This window comes from Megalops cyprinoides, chromosome 14 (assembly GCF_013368585.1).
Source record: "Megalops cyprinoides isolate fMegCyp1 chromosome 14, fMegCyp1.pri, whole genome shotgun sequence".
Lineage (NCBI taxonomy): Eukaryota > Metazoa > Chordata > Actinopteri > Elopiformes > Megalopidae > Megalops > Megalops cyprinoides.
The window spans coordinates 19,832,117-19,850,282 of NC_050596.1; the positions used below are offsets into that span (position 1 = coordinate 19,832,117).

Genomic DNA, 18,166 nt, shown 5'->3' on the forward strand with positions numbered 1-18,166 from the left:
CTCCTTGTTCCCCAGCAAATCTGCTCAGTAGTCAGATTCTGTTCTGTTTTCACATCCAGATGGCTACTCACAGGTACTCTCAGCACAGTTTGTGTCCATGGGAGAGGGGACTGAGCCTTGGAATGGAACTAGAAGAGATCCCTAGGCTCCTTTTAGATGGTCATCCGACACCAGGAATACTCTGACATTGGACCAGACTCTAGCTATACCTGTTCGATGTGTCCGCTATTGCCATGGATACCAGGGGCTCTCCTCCCGAATGTCGTTTTCCTGCAGCATGCAGGAAATGGCTGCCAGTCTCTTAAGTAATTTTCCAGGCTCATCGTTAACGTCCTGTTAACCATCCACATAATTCAAAATCAGCATTAAAAGCCCCCCCACCCCACCCTAATCATCCAAGAGATATTCTCAATCTCACCATATTTTCTGTTCAGCTTCCTGGATCACTTCCGCCTATGTAAGCATGACTGGTTGTTTTGTGTCAGCCTCCAGGAGTCAGCATCTCAATCCACAGAGGTTTTGGAATTCACAGATTCAAGGATTCCAGGCGGCCACAGAAGCGACGCTGTTAGCTATGCCAGAAACAGCAATGGGTAAGCGCACCACTTGTATCCCCCCCTTCAGTGATTGGTTGACAGCTTTGACACTCCAGCTTTGCACTGTCACTTCAGTTCATTAATAATGCAGGAGCTCTAACAACAGAAATGCTGCCCATATCCTTCAGGAAGCCAAGCCAGGCAAGAGAGCATTAGTGATACTGCTACAGAAAAATAGCAGGGGATACTTCTCATATGGTAGTGATCAAATGTATTGTATTACCCATTGTCACTCGCTATACGTTTCCTGCCAAATGTTGTGGTAGATGTTTGTAAAATAAGATTTGGTCACATTAAGAGCTCCCAGTGCCATTATGGAAAGTTCTGGCAGCTGAAAAAGGAAATGTTCTTGCTTATCAAGATGAAATGTGATAGGACTGATACTGCCATCCATCACGCTAGGGTACAGACCAGGGTTAGCTTCGACCTTTTAAGTCCTGCATCTGGTTATAGTATCAACATCAGACAGACAGACAGACAGACGAACAACACAACGAAGACGGCCTCTGTCTTGCATGAGGAGACAGGGTGTGCTTTTTCTCAGAGAGTATGATCTCCTGTTTAGAGTGAGGCCTGGAATGAACATCATTGGGTGTTAATAATCTGTGATGCACTGGTTTACTTCAACAGAACACATCGCCCAATTTAGCAGGCCAATAAAACTTCATATGACGGTGTTACCTAAACAAGAACTAGCTATTTGGAGGAACAAAGATGTGATTGGTTGTAAATCTATGGGAAAGACTGCAACATTGCACGATAGCTAAGCGCTCTTTCTGAGATGACGTATGAGGAAACCTTGATTTAAAACACATGCTTGCTTTTTTATGTGGAAACAGTGAGGCTGGCCATATTGCTATTATGCCATATTGAGAATGCTTTCACCATGGTTGTCAGGTAAGTATGCTCTCTCTGCGGAGGGCACATTGGTTAGTATAGTCTAGTGTCTGGTGTTCTGATAGTTGCAGTAAGCAATGCTTGTCAGGCATGCACCACAAATCAAATGGCCGTTAAAATATCTTGGAGGGACGTCACCAGCAGAACTGCTAGGATCTGCATTCATAAGCTGCATGTTCTCATTTCACGGTGTGTCAACCACTCTCAGGTGTCGAGTGTGAGAGTTTCCTGTATTGTAGATTTGACTGTACATAAAGGTAATTATAAGGAGCAATGGAATCCTGCAGACAAAAAATTGTACCTCACAATCATGTTGCAAGCAGTTTTAGATATTAAATTTGCAGTTCTTATCAAATTCACAGAGGACAATATACAAAAAAATAGTAGTCCTAGAGACATATATCTTGTGATAGTGAATTTAAATAATGAAAAGAAAGTGAAAGAAGCTGATCTGTCTAGATTGGCTGTTTTTTGTTATGCCATTCAAAAAGCTTAGCCTGTGCTTACAGATGTACAGAAGCCATTGAGGCGTCTGAGCCATCTGTAGAACTCTTAGATCCTTTTATGTGTAATGCAATTCTAATGACCTGGAGTAATCCACACACCAAGTTTGGAATGGGGGTAGTCCAATATGGGGAACAAAGGTTAATGGCCTAATGTACAGTAGCCTGCTATTGTGGGACTATGGCTCTTTGAGACATTAGCTATGATAGGCTTTTATGAGGTATGGTAAGATTAGAAAATGGTATGATATTCCATGCGTTATTATTAGGTTTGATGGTCTAACATCTTAAATTTGTTACTGGTTTTTACGACACAGTCATAATGTGTTCAGATGAAATAGGAAAATGCCAGACACCGAGATAGGATTTATGTAACCTCTCATATTTTTTTCCTTCTTTAACATACAGGTGGCATTAAAATACATAAAGGTGACGTCTAAATGCTCATGTCACTTTTATGTTATCAACTGGCTTGTCAGACTGACTTCCTTCCTCCTGCCCCGCATCACGATATATGACACCATGGCTAATTGTTTAATTTCATTTAATTCAATCATAATTTAATTTAGACAAGTTTGGTTTTGTTATAAATCTGAATTAGATCTGAGGTTTTCTCCTCTAATGAATAGATCATCCCTGTACATTCTGCCCTCCTCCTATGCTAGGTAACAGCCAGGCAATACAGTTGTCGCTACATTACGCATGCCTTTATTCCTGACAGGGTTTCATGCAGTGACCTTCACAACTGGAAATTACTTCTCCCATGGGGAATGTGGTGGTTTCGAGGTGACTGCTCGGTCGCCATCTTCGTCACATCCTCTGTATGTGCAGTAGCACGGTGCCGCATGGTTATGTCCCTGAGGGGCAGTCTCTCAGATGGCTCCCCAAAGCCCAGCTGGGGGGCTCAGGGACTAATCCTCTTTCATTTTGCATCAGCTTTATTTCCCCTTAAAACCCCATGGATCCGGCTTGCTCACTGTCTCATTGGGAAGATGCCCCCCCCCCCCCAACCTCCCCTCCACACAGTGTGGTCTTCTCTGCTGCCCACAACGACGCCACTCCTTTTCTTTGGTGTGGGGGGGGGGGGGGGGGGGGGGCTGCTTGGCCATGTCCTCGATCCCATCTCCTTGTGGGCCCACGGATGGTATTTTGGTAAGCTCCAGTCCAGCCACCAGGAAAAAGGAAACGCACACAGACAAACTAGAGTAAATTGTTTATCCTCTCCTCCATCTGGACCCTGTACTTCGGCCTCGTTCCTGCTTGCACGTCAGTGGTGCGGCCTCTACAAAGAGAGAGGTTGCATCAGAGGCACTGTCACAGGCAGTACGGAGAGTGAGACTGACTGCTGCATCTATCATACTTTGGTTCTGGATTCTACTTCCTATGTGACATTGTCTGCTATGTGAACTTTTTGGTTGTCAAACTCAGAGTTGTATGATTAATTTTATAATGACCTCTTGTGAACTACCAAGGGTCAACAGCAATGGTTTGCCAGCTGGCTGTAAAGAGCTTGAAAATGTAAAACAAGTAGATGCCAAAAGATTTCAGCACTAAACAGTAATTAATGGCATATATCCTTGTTTTGGGCTGTAAAGCCCAAACTGACTGAAATACAATGCATTTATAAAATTGTCACACTTAGAGCCTTGATCATTAAAATAATAATAATAAAAAAAGTACTATGCTGGAGAGCGGCACACTGGCTATGTTTAGGATCCGCCTGAGTGAACATTTGTGTTGTGTAACTGTGGCTTGAATTTGATGCTGTAGACTGGACTTATCCAAGACCATGTGCTCTCCATCTGGGGCAGAATGGAGAAGCCCCTCCCCTGGCCATCCTCCCTCGACTTCTGGATTAAGGGATTTTTTTTTTTTTTTTTGCCTTTAAACTGCCCTGCAGTGGAACAAAGCACATGGTTCAACAGCAGTCATAATCTGTATCTATAATATAATATTTTTCAGCCTGGAAGCAGGTCAGAGGAACTAATCCCTGTCATTGCATTCCATGTGGAAAGGGACTTTTGGTGTACAGCAGCATGCTGGAGGAAACATTGTTTTTGTTAACACAGGTCCCAGGTGCAACTGATGGCCACTCAATATACAGATGTGTATTCAAGAGCTCTATCTGAAATCGTAGGGACTGGTATTATGGGATCTTACATAAATGACATAATGAAGAGTGTGTCTCTTCCTATAATGCTTCATGTTATATGTTAGTTTTATTATAACAATTATTTTACGCTTCATAAAAATGTCATAGAGCAGCCTGCAGTCAACCATCTGTACAATGGCAGGTTTGATCATTGTTTGCTGGTTTGTGCTTCTGACTACAATGCTCTGTAACGCACAATACTTCATAATGACAATAGAAGTGTTTACTATAGGAGGCTGAAATAGGGGCAGAAACAGGCTGTTAGATAAAGAGGGGAATTTGAAAGGTTTTCTGTGTGCACTTTTCAGATATTGGACCACCTAGGGCAAAAGGTCAAAGATCTGCAACTGGTAGTGCTGGTAGCCTTGTTTGTTGTTATAAAGCCCCACTGCACAATAACAAAAAGAATATGATAGTCCAAAGAGAGGCAAATCAATACACCCAGCAGAGGATTTCAGACAAAACCCAGGGAAGGTTTTTGCTCACAGCTGCTTGCTGATGAAGTGTGGAGAACTGACATCATCTGGACTGTAATTCTTTCTCCTGTGTATATTTACAGCACAGTCGTTATTGTTGGGAACATTCTGATTTTGTGCCCTGTATACAGCTGAGTTTGTATGCTTTCCCCACACAGGCAGTGTAACTTAGTCTGAAGCTTCACCATCCCTGAGAGATACTTTTCTAGAGCACTGACCACGTCTCTTTGCTTCTCTTTTTTGTCGCAAGCATGTTTCCTGATGCGGGGGCCAGCAACTTCCTGCCCAGGCTGCAGGGCAAACTGGCCGTCCTCCCAGCACTGATGGCCGGGATGTCTAAGCAGTGGGCCCAGCCAGTCACTTTGTGGAGTCTCAGAAGGTACCAGCTCAGACAGGGACATGCTAGTGTGTGAGGAGAGAAAAGCAGTCAGTGAGAAGAATGCTAAGATGTATCAGCACTGACCAGCCAATGGGCAACAAGCCCATCGTTGGCTGGCCAATGGAATATCAGCGTATTACTGGCCAGCCAATGTGAGGCTGTTGTATGGAGGCAGGCCCGTGCCATGGAAAGCTTTGACACTATGCCCTACATGGTAGCAGTGACAGTGACCACAGGGTGAGTGTCCTAGCGTGAAACTGGGTCACACACCCATTGGGGGGGGGGGGGGGGGGGTCTTTGTCCCAGGGGTCAGAGTTCAAAGCATGAAAAGAGATCTTAGTCCTGCCTGTCACCAAGCACTGCTACAGAAATCACACCAACCAGGGCAGACATGCATGTAAAGGACAGTTGTGTCACAACAGGGTGATGCAGAAAACATCACTCACCACTATGTAACATGACTGCACAGGAGAGTGTGTTCTATAGGAACTTATTGAAATGAATCAAGCATCGGGTGATCCAGCATGTGATATGGATGACATTGCCACCAATAAACTGTGTAATTTCATGTTCCTCCTATACCTGCTTTCTAATGTTGCATAAAACCTATTGACTAAAGGTAATCACTTCATTAATGTTTTTAACTAACATTTTAATCATACAGAGAAGAAGAAATAAAAACGTGACAGTATGTTTTCAGTGACATTTGTCTCTAAAGAAAGAAGTGGTTATGAAAATTTGCTCAGGGCAGAGGTGTACATGTACATGCCCAGTCAGTCTATAGAGTCAGTCTACTTCTCATCATATTCACTCTTACAGATTGCAGCCCTGAAGATAGAGCTTGTAAACCTGAGGTCTCCACCCACTTGAAATACAAAAGGCATGTTGGACTTCTATCAGAAACAGGTGTGCCATGATGCAAGACACAGTTTTCTCTCTGCTAAGAGCATTTATAGTCACTATTTGAAAGGTGGCTGCCGTATGGACCTTTTGTAATGCAGATGCATAAATAGGGCCCATATAAAGGCCCACAAATATATGTGTTCTTATTAGCGATGGCAGTTTGATCCTGAACTCTGAGTGCTCTCTGCTTTATTTTTATGGAGCTCATTATGCTGTATAATTCTCATACGAGATTTACAGGCTCTCGTCGTTAGCAGCCCATAAATCTGTATCTGAAGGAACAGGAGTGCTTAAATAGGAACTATTGTGTGACTCAGGTTTGCTGTACCAGCCAGACTATCAGGGATATGTCTCTGAGGGGAAAGTATTAGGAGGGGGTTAAGTTTCCCTGATCATTCATCTCCAGGCTGGGCTCATTGTAAAGTTTTTTTTTTTTTTTTTTAGGATCGCTTATTGACGCAATCAGACCAGCTTCAACGTGATATAGATTTATCATGTTACGTTGTGCCCTGGCTTTGCTGCTTGAACAGGGTTATTTATAACCCCTCTGCTGTTTTGATATGAAAAACGGGAAATGAATGTTAAGAGTCAGACCTTTTGTACTTTCCTGTAGGAGGAGGTGGTGTTTATGTAAACAGGGGTTTTTTGTGGTGTTTGGTCCAGAACAGTGCAGGATGCTCGAGCGTGTGCATGCATGTGTGCATGCGTCAGTGAGGGTTTGGGGGTTTGGGGTGTGCAAAGCCTAAACCGGGGGCAATGTTTTCTGGACAAAGACAAACCTCATACCTTCTCTCAGCACATGGATGTCATCATTAGGTATGGCCCCTCTTGCCTCCTCGGGCTCTGACACTGATTGCTCCCCTCGCCCCCCATCCCCATCTCCCTCCGATGAGGTTCACTGTAATGATACCCCTTGCTTTGTCAGCATCTGAATGTGTCTATGCTGCACATTTAGCGACGAGAGTGTGGAGCACTCAGGTGAAATGGGAGGAAACCTGATCACAGGTTCTGCCCCAGAGAGGTCTGTTTTCCACAGTTTTTTGATTTGTGTTTTTTTTCCCCCTCTGTCTCATTTGGAGCCCAGAAGGAAAATAATGCTGTGAGAGAGGAGGAAAGGAGTCTGATGTTCTTCCCCAAGGTCAGTTTTACAGCTGAGGGAGGTGTATGAGGTAGAGGTGTGTGATACATGCACACGTGCACATGGAAGTTCCTGGAAGGAAATTGTGCCTTTTCGGTCATTCTAAATATTTAATTAATGGGTATTTCTAACAGTTATTTTCCTAAATATGTGTCTGATGGTCTCTCTTTCACTGTGTATGTCTAAAGCTTTTACCTCACAAGCCTCAAAGCCTCACAACCTCAGGCTGAATACAATGACGACAGGGCCAAAGCATTGTAAGTGTGTTTCATGGTTTTCTGAGCAAATTGCCATATTGCCACCACACTTAAATCAGGTGCTTTGAAACAGTTTGCCAGGATTTCCAGTATTCACACTGTGAACAGGAGCCATTCATTAGTGTTCAGTCCCACCCCCCACAGGACAAGTTTCTTCACTTTGAGGAACTTTTGTGATTATCATCAGCACATCATTGGACAGATCTCAGAACAGCTGAATCACAGATGGCTGTGTATTTCAACTGCTCTAGTCGCCCCAGAGACTGAAATTTATCCTGTGTTTTCACCGCAGAACTGATTGGTGGCTGAGGGAAAGATCATTGTCACATAGTGTCCTCCTCAACTTACTTTTGACAGAAACAAATTTAAAATTATCTTTTATTACACATTATTGCTACATATGCTATAGGCTGTCAGTGGAGGTGGATATTAGGAAGCAGGGGATAAAAGGAAAGGCAGAAATGCATAATTACCTCTCATGCAGTGACCACCTCTCATGAGCTGCAGATCCCAGCTTGTTTATAGAGCAGTACTGATTTATGAAACCTAAACCTGTCGGTCTCCATTGGTCCATTTTGTTAATTTCACGTCCCATTCTGACATGCACGCTGAAAGATTATTGTGAGCTAAACTTCTCATGCATTTCCAGAAAACGGCCCCAGGTGGTCTTTAAGAGCCCTAGGCTCTAAATGAATGAGAGCACGGTGCAGCACAGACCTCGCCCCTCTAGCTATGTGGGTCATACAGATGTGAGGGCAAAGCCTGGCTAATTAGGGAGTAGCCCTCAGTCTCTGCTCCATTGATTAGGGCTCAGCCGAGGACTGTTAAGACAATGGGCAGGGGTCTGATGATGCAGCGGGCTTCATAATGCAGTGATGTTGTTGTGTAAGCCTCTGATGAGGTCAGGTCAGCCCACACACGCATGTAATGTGTTGACAGGCCACCCTCGTTTTCATCTGTCGGGCAAAGGGTTGTAGTGTGATCAAGTGTGCTGGATCACCATGGTAATAGCGTAGAGACAATGCGTCAAAAGCCAGAGTGCGACATGTTTAAAACCTGCTGCTGCAGCATACGGCCACTCTTAAGAGCTGAACTGCATCAGCAGCATAAAGCTACACTGTGCTTTAGCCTTAGGTTAAGGGCTTATGTACCCTGCAATACGGATTATTAGTGGGGATGGGCTAATAAGACTAAATATAGCCTTTTACTCAGACCTTAATGATTTTGTTCGATGCGATTAACCTTGTAGTGTTATGATTAAAAACATATATTATTCATAGAGGTAACTGTCTGTATTATATCTCAGCCTATATTAGAGAAGTGTGAGACAGAAAACAGTCAGTCATTAGAGAGAAGATGCTTGTAAGAGAATGGCTAGCAGATGCCTTTTTCATTTTGACTTCCATAGCTTGTACCTTATGTATTATATTCAATTACTTGAGTAAATATTCTGTTATATAAATGGATGTGTTGTCATGCTCAGGGTTAAAACAGCAGTCTCCCACCAGTAATTTAAGTACAAAAAATTTGTTTGTTTTTTTTTTCCACATATTTCTTTCCAAAAAGTCTCCAACCTCGCTGAGGATTACTTTCAGATAGAAGAGCCACTTTGAATCTGTAGGAGGCTCTGATGATGGATTACAGGCTTAGCCAAGGCCTGCGTGGTAAGTGTAAAATCCAGATCAGACCTGGCACCTCACTCTCATTGTTTTACTCTGCCCTGATTTCACATTCAATTTGATCACATCAGACAAGGTCCTGATGTGTTCATCTCCATGGTAGTGTTTCTGATTTGTACCGATATGCATTTGTTGTATGGTTGTATGGCTATATTCTTGTTGCACTGCAGAGAGGTGAGGACTTATATTAGGCAGCTAGAGCTGATAGGGTTTCCAACTTGCCTCCTTCATTTTTCATAGGTCCTTTCATACAAACATTACACTCCCTAAAAGTCTGGCAATTCAATGCAACTCTCTGTTGCAGCTTATCACTTCACATCCTTGATTTAGAACTTCACACTACGATACTTTGGTCAAAGTAAATCGCATTCTGGCTATGGGTATGCCTGCAAGCATGTCCTTTAAATAACAGCCAAAGCGTTCTGTTTAATTTATTTCTCAGCCACATCACTGCTTTGAGGAGTACATACAGTGCTTATGACATACTTATTTATTGTGTTTCCTTGGAGGCTCTCGTGTTTGTGTGTGTGTGTGTGTGTGTGTGTGCGTATGTGTGCGTATGTGTTTGTATGCATACCTGTGTGGTGCAAACTTTGTGCATGTTCATGGTGCTTATTCATATTGTTGGCCATCATGTTTTCATTTTTTAACATATTTGCAGAAACCCGATTACGTTTTTAAAAGTGCAGCACAGCACACAGGGCAGTTTCTTTTGTGGACAGTTGTAATTTTTATCAGACACTCGGAAAACATTCTTTTAGTAATTATCTGTGTGCATGATTTTACTCCTCTCTGCAGTTGTTGATTAAGGCCTGTTCCTTTGTTCTGTAACAGTGTGGGTCATAAGATATAACATCTCTGTGAACACGTATATACTGCTTTGAATATCAAGTATTTACCACTTATTCTATTTCCTCCACTATATTTACAGTTTTATACTTATCTTTTTAAAAATGCCCAATGACACCTCAGTAGCTCTCAGGATTCACTGTCTAAATGTATTTATTTAAAACGCAGTGAAAGGTGAGTATTCGGTGGGATACGTTCGGTGCAGTAGGCAAAGTAAGTGTGGAGTCTTTTAGGACTGACAGATCTAAACCAAGGAAGTGTTTCACTCAAAAGACTGCGGAGATGTTCACTTCTGTTGAGTGGCACATCAACTGATGCACTCTGAATATGACTAAAGGATTCAGTCCTTCAGACCTTTTGGAACATGCACATGTACGCATTCATTTTGTTTTGTAGTTGAACTTGCTGTTTGACTTGTAGGTGTGGGGGGTAAAAGGGTTTGTTTAGATTAACTGTCAGTATGCAAACATGTCTGCAGTGCTTATCAGTTGAAAGTCCTAACATAACATAGCAATTCAGATTATGGGTTGGGCTATAATTAACTGGGGTCAAATATCATGTCTCTTTTTGCCTGGAGTGTTATAGGATATTTGCCTGTTCATATTTCTGTTAACAAAAATACATTCAATAAACATGTTTTTCTGTCCACACAAACACAGCTCAAACACATCTCTCTTTGAATGCAGAACATGTAGAACTGTTAAGTGATCTCAAACCAGCTTCAGTATTCAATGAACGGCGGAACAAAGCTATTTAATTGTTTGGAAGGTTGTGATTAATTGGTTGAGGTTGGAACAAAAAAAAACAGTTCAGAGTGCCAGCAGTACCAGGATTGGGAAACTTGGCATTACAGTTTCTGACTCGGAGGCAACATTGTTTCCTAATGTGCATTTTAAACTCATGAATGGACAGATTCCAGGAGCTGGCACATCTGAAAGAAGGCAATGTCTCATGTAGTCATATCTATGATTGTGAGGTACTGTGCTGTTGGAATGATATAAATCATATATCATATGATCATATCATAATCATAATCATAAAGCATAGCAGCCGTGTGTTGTACTAGTAAGAAGCAGGCCTTGTAACCAGAAGGTTGCTGGTTCAATTCTGTTGTACTGTTCTGTTGTGCTGTTGTACCCTTGTGCAAGGTACTCAACCCACAATCACCTCAGTAAATATCCAGCTTTATAAATGGACAAAACTGTACCCTATACAAGTCAGTCTGGACAAGACCAGCTGCTAAATGATGATAATGTAATGTAATACAATGATACAATCACACATTATATGCGTGAAAGTGACACTTCACTAGATCTAACATTTCCCAGAGTATCTGGAGCCCCTCTGCACAGAGCTCAGCTGTGCGGGAGCTCTGGCTTGTGTTCCAGTCCTCTTGTCCAGGATGGTGCATTAAACCCAGCTCACATCTTTTTTCCGCCGATGTTATCACGCGGCTGCTGTGTCACCACTGGAAGCGCTCCACCTTCAGCTCAAAATGGAAAGCAGGACATCACGCCCACCATCCCGCCACGCAGCCACACTGGACAGCCCCATCTCTGAGGGCGGTCTGTGGCCATCCAGCGCTACTCGCTTTGGAACCCAAGGGACCTCTTACATTGGACTCCCCCTGCTTCCTGAAAGCTGCGGTAATTGATCCTTACAGTAAGCCAATTAGACTTCCCACGGCCTGGGAGACTCAAGGCTAATCCAGCGATTACAGAGGCATTATGCAGGCCGGGCCTCACTGACCCACACTCAATGCAAACATCATGAGCAAACCCAGAGCGAGAGGACAACCCATTCAGCATGCTGTAATAGTTGTCCCCCAGACACTTCCCACTCATAGTCTAGCTTTAACAACATAGACATAGCTCTGTTTTATGGTGTTTACATTATACATACTACCCATTTACTACTGATGTTACTGCTGGGATTTAAGAAATTCTGAGGTAAATTTCCCTCCAAAACAGTCTTGGCTCCGGTGTAGATTAAGACATTACTGAAAACTTTATTGTCACTGCACAGTTTACGGCACACGTCCATAAACCCAGAGCAACTGATGCTGTCAGCATGCAGTTTCTTATTTCATCTGCTGCAGAGGAGCACACCATCGCTTTGTTTAATGCTGAATTAGCTGGGATAAGGCACCTCACTCAAGGTTACAGCCGGAGGGTCCTACCCACCAGACCCACACACCAAAACACAATGCCGACTGCAGGAACCACAGAAGCCGCACCACCCCACTCACCTGTTGCACTGCAGTTGAGAAACACCTGATTCCTAGAGATGAAAGCGGAAGGATCAAAGACAAGCAACAAGAGGATTTCACACTCACTTCCAGAGTACATTTGGTTTTTTTAATCTGTTTACATGATTTATAGAATTGGTACAGTGTTGAGGTTTAGTTTCACACAGTTTACATAAACAGACCATCTTGGAACAGTGTGAAAGGAAACAGAACCCTTAAAGCTTTTTTTTTCCTCACGCCTGAACAAAGTTGAAACCTAGATCCCTTTGTTGGACCCGCGAGCGGGTTCTGTGCAGAGTGCAGCATTCTCCCTGAAAGGGATACATTGTGTTTGACTCCGCTGACAGCTTTGAAGCCAGTTTGTGCTTCCACTATTGAAATAATAATCCCACATCATATGGAAGATATACAGATGATGAACATCTTAAGAAATCTGATGCATAAGAAGCTTTTTAAAAAAAAAAAAAAAGTAAAGCACCTCTGCTTGCTGTTTCAGCAAATTTGTTTTGACATCATATCAGCAGTATAACTAAGATTCCACCCAAGCAGCTGGTGATTTTATCAAGCTGTAGACAGGACAACAGGATTTAAAGCAGTGAACACTGTAAAAATGTTGTGGGTTCTTGATACGGTAAATGCTTCAGAATTGCTTTTTGCTTCATTTTAAGACATTTTTATTTGAACGACTGGACTTAACTGAACAGCTGAACATTTTACCATTGGAATCTCAAGTATCTTCAGCAAAACAAAGTGCCTGAAGAATAATATTTGTGATGTGTGTACTCTAAAATGTTACTCCTTTAAGTCTGGAGACAAATGTTTTCTTTGCTGTTTCATTATAAGGTATTGGAACATGTTTTGGAAATGTTTGTGTGTGTGTGTGTGTGTGTGTGTGTGTGTGTGTGTGTGTGTGTGTGTGTGTGTCAGGGTTGGGGGGAGGGGGAAGAGGCTGTCATCTCAAAAAGCTTTTCCATTTGTTTACATAATTCACTTTTGTTGATGGTCCACAAGATTAGTGTCTCAACCAGGATTAGTTTTAAGAGTGTTTTATTTGTGGCTGTTTATTGGAATGAATTTTCTCCCGGTCAGAATTTTTGCAGAAATATTTGGCAGAGTGGAACCACCATGCTCTGTGCACAAAAAGGCCATATATATGTGTGTGTGTGTATATATATATATGAACTACCAACCAAATTTGTCCATTTGAAAGCATACAACATACCCTGTTTTCATCTACAGATAAATATGACCAATCATTTAACAGCATCATGAATGTGTCAATAGGAAAGTGTGGTGGCCAAGCCATTAGTGGTACTGTGGAGTTCCAGGTCCACAGGTCTCAGACATAATGGTCTTTAACAACTAGCAGATCTACTGCTTTGCTCTCAAGCATAGAAGGAGTAATTTTTCATTCCTTTTTTTAAAAATGTATATGCATTGGGAATATTTTCTGCTATCATATTAAATATTCTAACCAGACCAAACTGAAGTTACTATGCTTGTGTAATGTTAAACCTCCCTTAAAGCTGTTGGCATGTTGAGTCTCTTAAACAAAATGGGAGTTTTCACTGTTTGCATGTTCAGCTGTTTAAACATCAAATAAGGTATTTTACGATGCTGTTAATATGTTATATAAATGTGAAGGCCTATGGGAATTGCATATTTGTGCCCCGTATTACAATTGACCAATGGCAGTAAATGATTAGCCTTTGTATAAAAAACACAGAGACAAAGCTCACAGTATAACAGAAAAAAATGGCTTTGAACATCATGCTTAGAACTGAGTGCCGAAAGGAAGTTGATCCGTCACTGTTACCTCAGGACATGAACCCCTACTCCACATATCAAAAGAGGGAGAAAGAGAGCGGTAAAATGTTTTTCATTCCCATGGAAACCCTTGACTCGGCACCTGGCTATATCGATGGTCTGGCCTATAGGGTCAAAGTGACTGAGTATCCTTGCCTGGCTGTGCTTCTCTTGGAGGCTGGAAGGGAAGGTGACCCAGGCATCATGGAGGATAGGGCACCATGAGGGATGAGCTCTCTCCTGCTGGTTTACAGCAGACCCCGGTGGACTGCATTAATCAGAGCCCTCCCCTGGAGCTGCTGTGTGCCTGGGTTAGCTGGGTGCAGGATCGGTGGGGGTGGGAACCGCCACAGTGGCCCTGTACTTTACAGGCAGACAGCAGCAGCGCAAATGGACTATTAATAACTTGTTTGACAGAGGCCAGATTTCAGGAACAGGATGCCAGCCAAGAAGAGAGCAGATTCTCATCAAAAATATGACACCGGCCGTTTCCCCCCGCCTCCGTCCTCCTGAGAGACTTCCTCCGATGGGATCCTGCCCACTGCCTCCACCGTGAGCGTGACATCAAAACCAGAGGAGGGCTCCAATAAACACTTGTTCATCAGTCTGGAGCAATCCCAAGGGCCCTTGAGGGGAGGGGGTAAGGGCATGAAGGAGGCTACACCAGCTCACTCACCATTCAGAGCGAAGATAATTGGCCATCCCAACTGCACCTAAGGACGAGCATTCTTCCATACCATATAGTGTCTCTAAGGGAACCTCCCCATCCAGCAAACAATCATTGACTGAGGCCAAAATGGTGAATGTGTGGAAGTGAACAGGACCCCCCTGCTCTACATTCATGGGACAGCTCTCAGATACTCTGGGACAAGGGGGGAGAAGGAAGGGAGAGGTAAAGTGGGGTGGGGGGGGGGGGTGGGTGGTGTTTGATTGGGACAGACCTCATGGTACGTCACACTCGATGTATGGGATGTCACTGTACCGACTGTCCAACTCCGCCCACTGCTGCACCGCCCGGGTGACGATCTCCTCCGACAGCCGCTGAGCATAGTCCAGCAGGACCGGGTTGACCCGCGGGGACTCCTCCCCGGGCCCAACCTCTGAGTTGACCAGCACGACCCTCTCTCCTGCTGGACGCTTGCCTGGTTTGCCATCCGCCTTTTCCACAGAGTTGGCACACTGCGGCGAGTCCCTGCGCTTGGATTTGATGCATCCCATGATACGAATGATGTAGCATTGGTTTGAAGGCCAGAGGGGAGGGGAAACCAAGAGATGCTGGAGGGGGTCACGACCCCCTGGCTGGCTGAGGACTGTACACAGGGGCTTCAGGAGGGAGGTACTGCAGCTAGGGGGCGCACTCCTCCAGGGACCCTCCCGCACTAGAAAGGTCCAAACGGTCTTCTGTGCTCCAGCATGCACCCACGGTCATCTCTCCCAGCTGCCACACAAAGAAGGACAGGAGATTTCAGGGTTTCGTTTGTGCCTTCCACCACACCCAGTCTAGCAAAATGCCAGCTGCCTCTGAGGCAGAGACCAGTGACTCAGCACCTTTCCCCCTAGCTGCTGTGTTACACAGCATGCCTGATGTGCTCACCATCACAGACTGCATCAGATCCCAAAAATAAATGTATGGTTCTTTTTTTGTCGCTATTGTTAGAAAAGTAAACTCTCAGTGTGTGAATAATGCATTCCTTGTCTTTGCGGTGGCCGTAAATGTTTCTAAGTGTATAAATAGGCGTGATAACGATTTATGGTCCAAGTCTGAGTAAAATATACTGCTATCGATTCGGGGAGGAGAACGCACGACGATAATATTTTGCTCCCCCTCGCTCTGCGACAGTTTGCAGCTGCCTGAATGAGCCCTAGCGTGTGATTGCTCTGAGTCGCACTGACTCAATTCCCTGCTCCCGCCCGTGATGCGACTCTAATCCCGCCATAAAACATTCATTTCTTTCAGAGGCGATCCTTCCTGTCTTCTCTTCCTCTTACGATTTATGCAACACAGTTTCAGAATGTCAAAACAAAAATCATGCCATCAGACCAAAACCATTAGGACGGTGACATCCATGATAATGCTTTGGGTACTGCAGCGCGCGGAGGATGTAACGGATGGAGACAGAACACCGGTCTGCAAAAGGGTTCCCGTGCGTCACATGATTGCAAAACTACCACAACCCTAAACTGCCCACACCTCTTCACAGGGCCGCACTATACAGACAGAATCTCAGTCCTAACGCCGTCACACTACCTGACAAGCGTATAATTGCTGTAGCCTACAAGATTATTCTGCGGCCAAATTGCCGTGAAATATATGTTGTTGGGGTGACGACAAACTGGCTCGCCTCTTCGCCGTAACTCCCCTCACTCATAGTTTGCTGTCGTGGGATCCAGGTGATTGTACTTCAATATCACTTAAAACACGTGATAAAGCTTTTTGTGATATAAACACAAGAGTGACGGAGGCTGTGTGACTAATGTTTAACCCCACATTTCCTATTACGTCTTTTGCACACCGTGCAATTGCCCTTGCCCGCCCTGGCTTTCAAGGCTCGACGCCAAAACAAATGACGACCTAGAAAACACCCGAACGCGTGTGTAGCGGTTTGTAACGGTGGGTCCAAAGGTCAATTCTGGGGGAATTTTAGAAGGTCCAACACCTGTGTGCAGCAGCATACAAACTACTGTATCTACTGTCACCATCATAAAAAAAACGCTCATGTACGTTATAACACTGCTTTGACTTCAACTGTACAACTGCACAATACTGCTTGCCATAGCCCCAAAAATTCATATTCTTCTAGAAACATAAATGCAAAAAAAGATCCAGCTCAAAAAAAAAAAAAAAACATTTTTCATAAACGTTAACTATCGCAAAATATAAAGTTGAATTAAGAAATCGGCTAACTGAAACTACAAAAGCGGAAGCTGATAATTGTTTGTTTTGTGTGTGGCTAAAGTAGCGTTCCTTTCATTATACATGAAGGTAAAGCTGGGGGAACTTGTCACCCGGGCCCCGGTGCGTCCTCGCACCATTAAAACCCCGCCCAAGGCACTTGCTGTGTGTACTTGTGCTTGTCGGCGCGTGCGATCCCCCACTCACACTGACGTCCATTAATTCAGAAACCTTGCAGCGTGATCACTCCGTGCCGAAATGAAATAAAGGGAGGTAACAGATGTAGCAAATGCGGATAAAGTTGGCCCATTTCACAGACGAACGTTTGTCAGAATACAGAAAAATTGAGACAGCCCGCTCACAGAATCATAAACAGCGGAACGATTAAGCGGATGAAATCTGACTATAAATGCATAAATAGGTAACACGATCTCTTCGCGGGTGAAATCTGAAATCACTGCCAAAAATCATGCTAAAAAACTCAAGGTCAATGACAAAAAGACGTTAGTTTCGGCATACACGATACAAAATAAGAATGCTCTACTACGTATACTATGTGCGTTACCGTTGCGCGTTTTGGTAAAGGGGACATGTTCTCGCTTACGCAAATAACCTGTATTTTATTTCAATAAATCCATCTAGAGTTATGGTTAAAAAGCAAAGCACGGATTCTGGCAAAAGCGCAACCACGCGCTCCCTAGTCTAATTTAGTACCGCCCGTGAGAAGGTACCGTATCACCTACCTTTGAAGGTAAATCAAGAAGTTGAAAGTATTTCAAGGGAGCCCATTCCTTTTAAATTCCCTTTAAAAGATATCACGATTGTCGCCGGATGGAAGAAATCCTAGCATTTCCCCACTGTGCTATGTTTCTTGTTGAGGAAAAAAATCCTGTATATATCCGCCTGGTTTTAGGCTGGCTGAAATACCAAATGTGTTGTTGGGATACAAATCCTTCAAGCAGCCGTCTCCTCTTTAAACCATCACCATATGTTTTCTTCGATCACCGTGCAACTTACATGTAGCTAACGATATGTAACGTTAGAGCCCTCAGAAAGACTATAAACATGGCATTTTACCACCAAGTTAGGGCAAAAGTATTCCTCGTACATGTGCGTGCAATCTCGCCGTCCCAAGGAGCGTCAGCCTCGCCGCTTCGTTTAAAATCCAGTAAACAATATCTGAATAAAGCTTTCAAGTGGATGCGGGTCGTCTCTGCTTGCCCTTCTGGGTTTGCGTTGTTGGAACCCCCACAAACGGGGATGTTCGAGCACAGGTTTGCTTTAGCTTGTCCTCTGGCGCTAGCTTTTTGATCATATGTATTTACATATTTATACTCAGGCGCGTTCATAACGTGCAGTAAATTCGCTAGACAAACTAGGTTATAGTACA

General features: G+C 43.8%; 1 protein-coding gene across 1 annotated transcript; it reads right to left on the reverse strand.

The window, feature by feature from the left end:
• Positions 1-14,736: 14,736 nt before the first annotated feature.
• On the reverse strand, positions 14,737-18,166 carry LOC118789106 (small membrane A-kinase anchor protein-like). Its single transcript, XM_036545423.1, has 2 exons — positions 17,520-18,166; positions 14,737-15,321 (listed from the first exon to the last, which is right to left on the reverse strand). The coding sequence occupies exon 2, from the start codon at positions 15,099-15,101 to the stop codon at positions 14,826-14,828; it is 276 nt and encodes a 91-aa protein (XP_036401316.1). The 5' UTR covers positions 15,102-15,321; positions 17,520-18,166; the 3' UTR covers positions 14,737-14,825.

Coding starts and splice junctions, on each gene's coding strand:
- LOC118789106 (XM_036545423.1), bottom strand. CDS start 15,101: ATGGGATGCATCAAATCCAAGCGCAGGGACTCGCCGCAGTGTGCCAAC.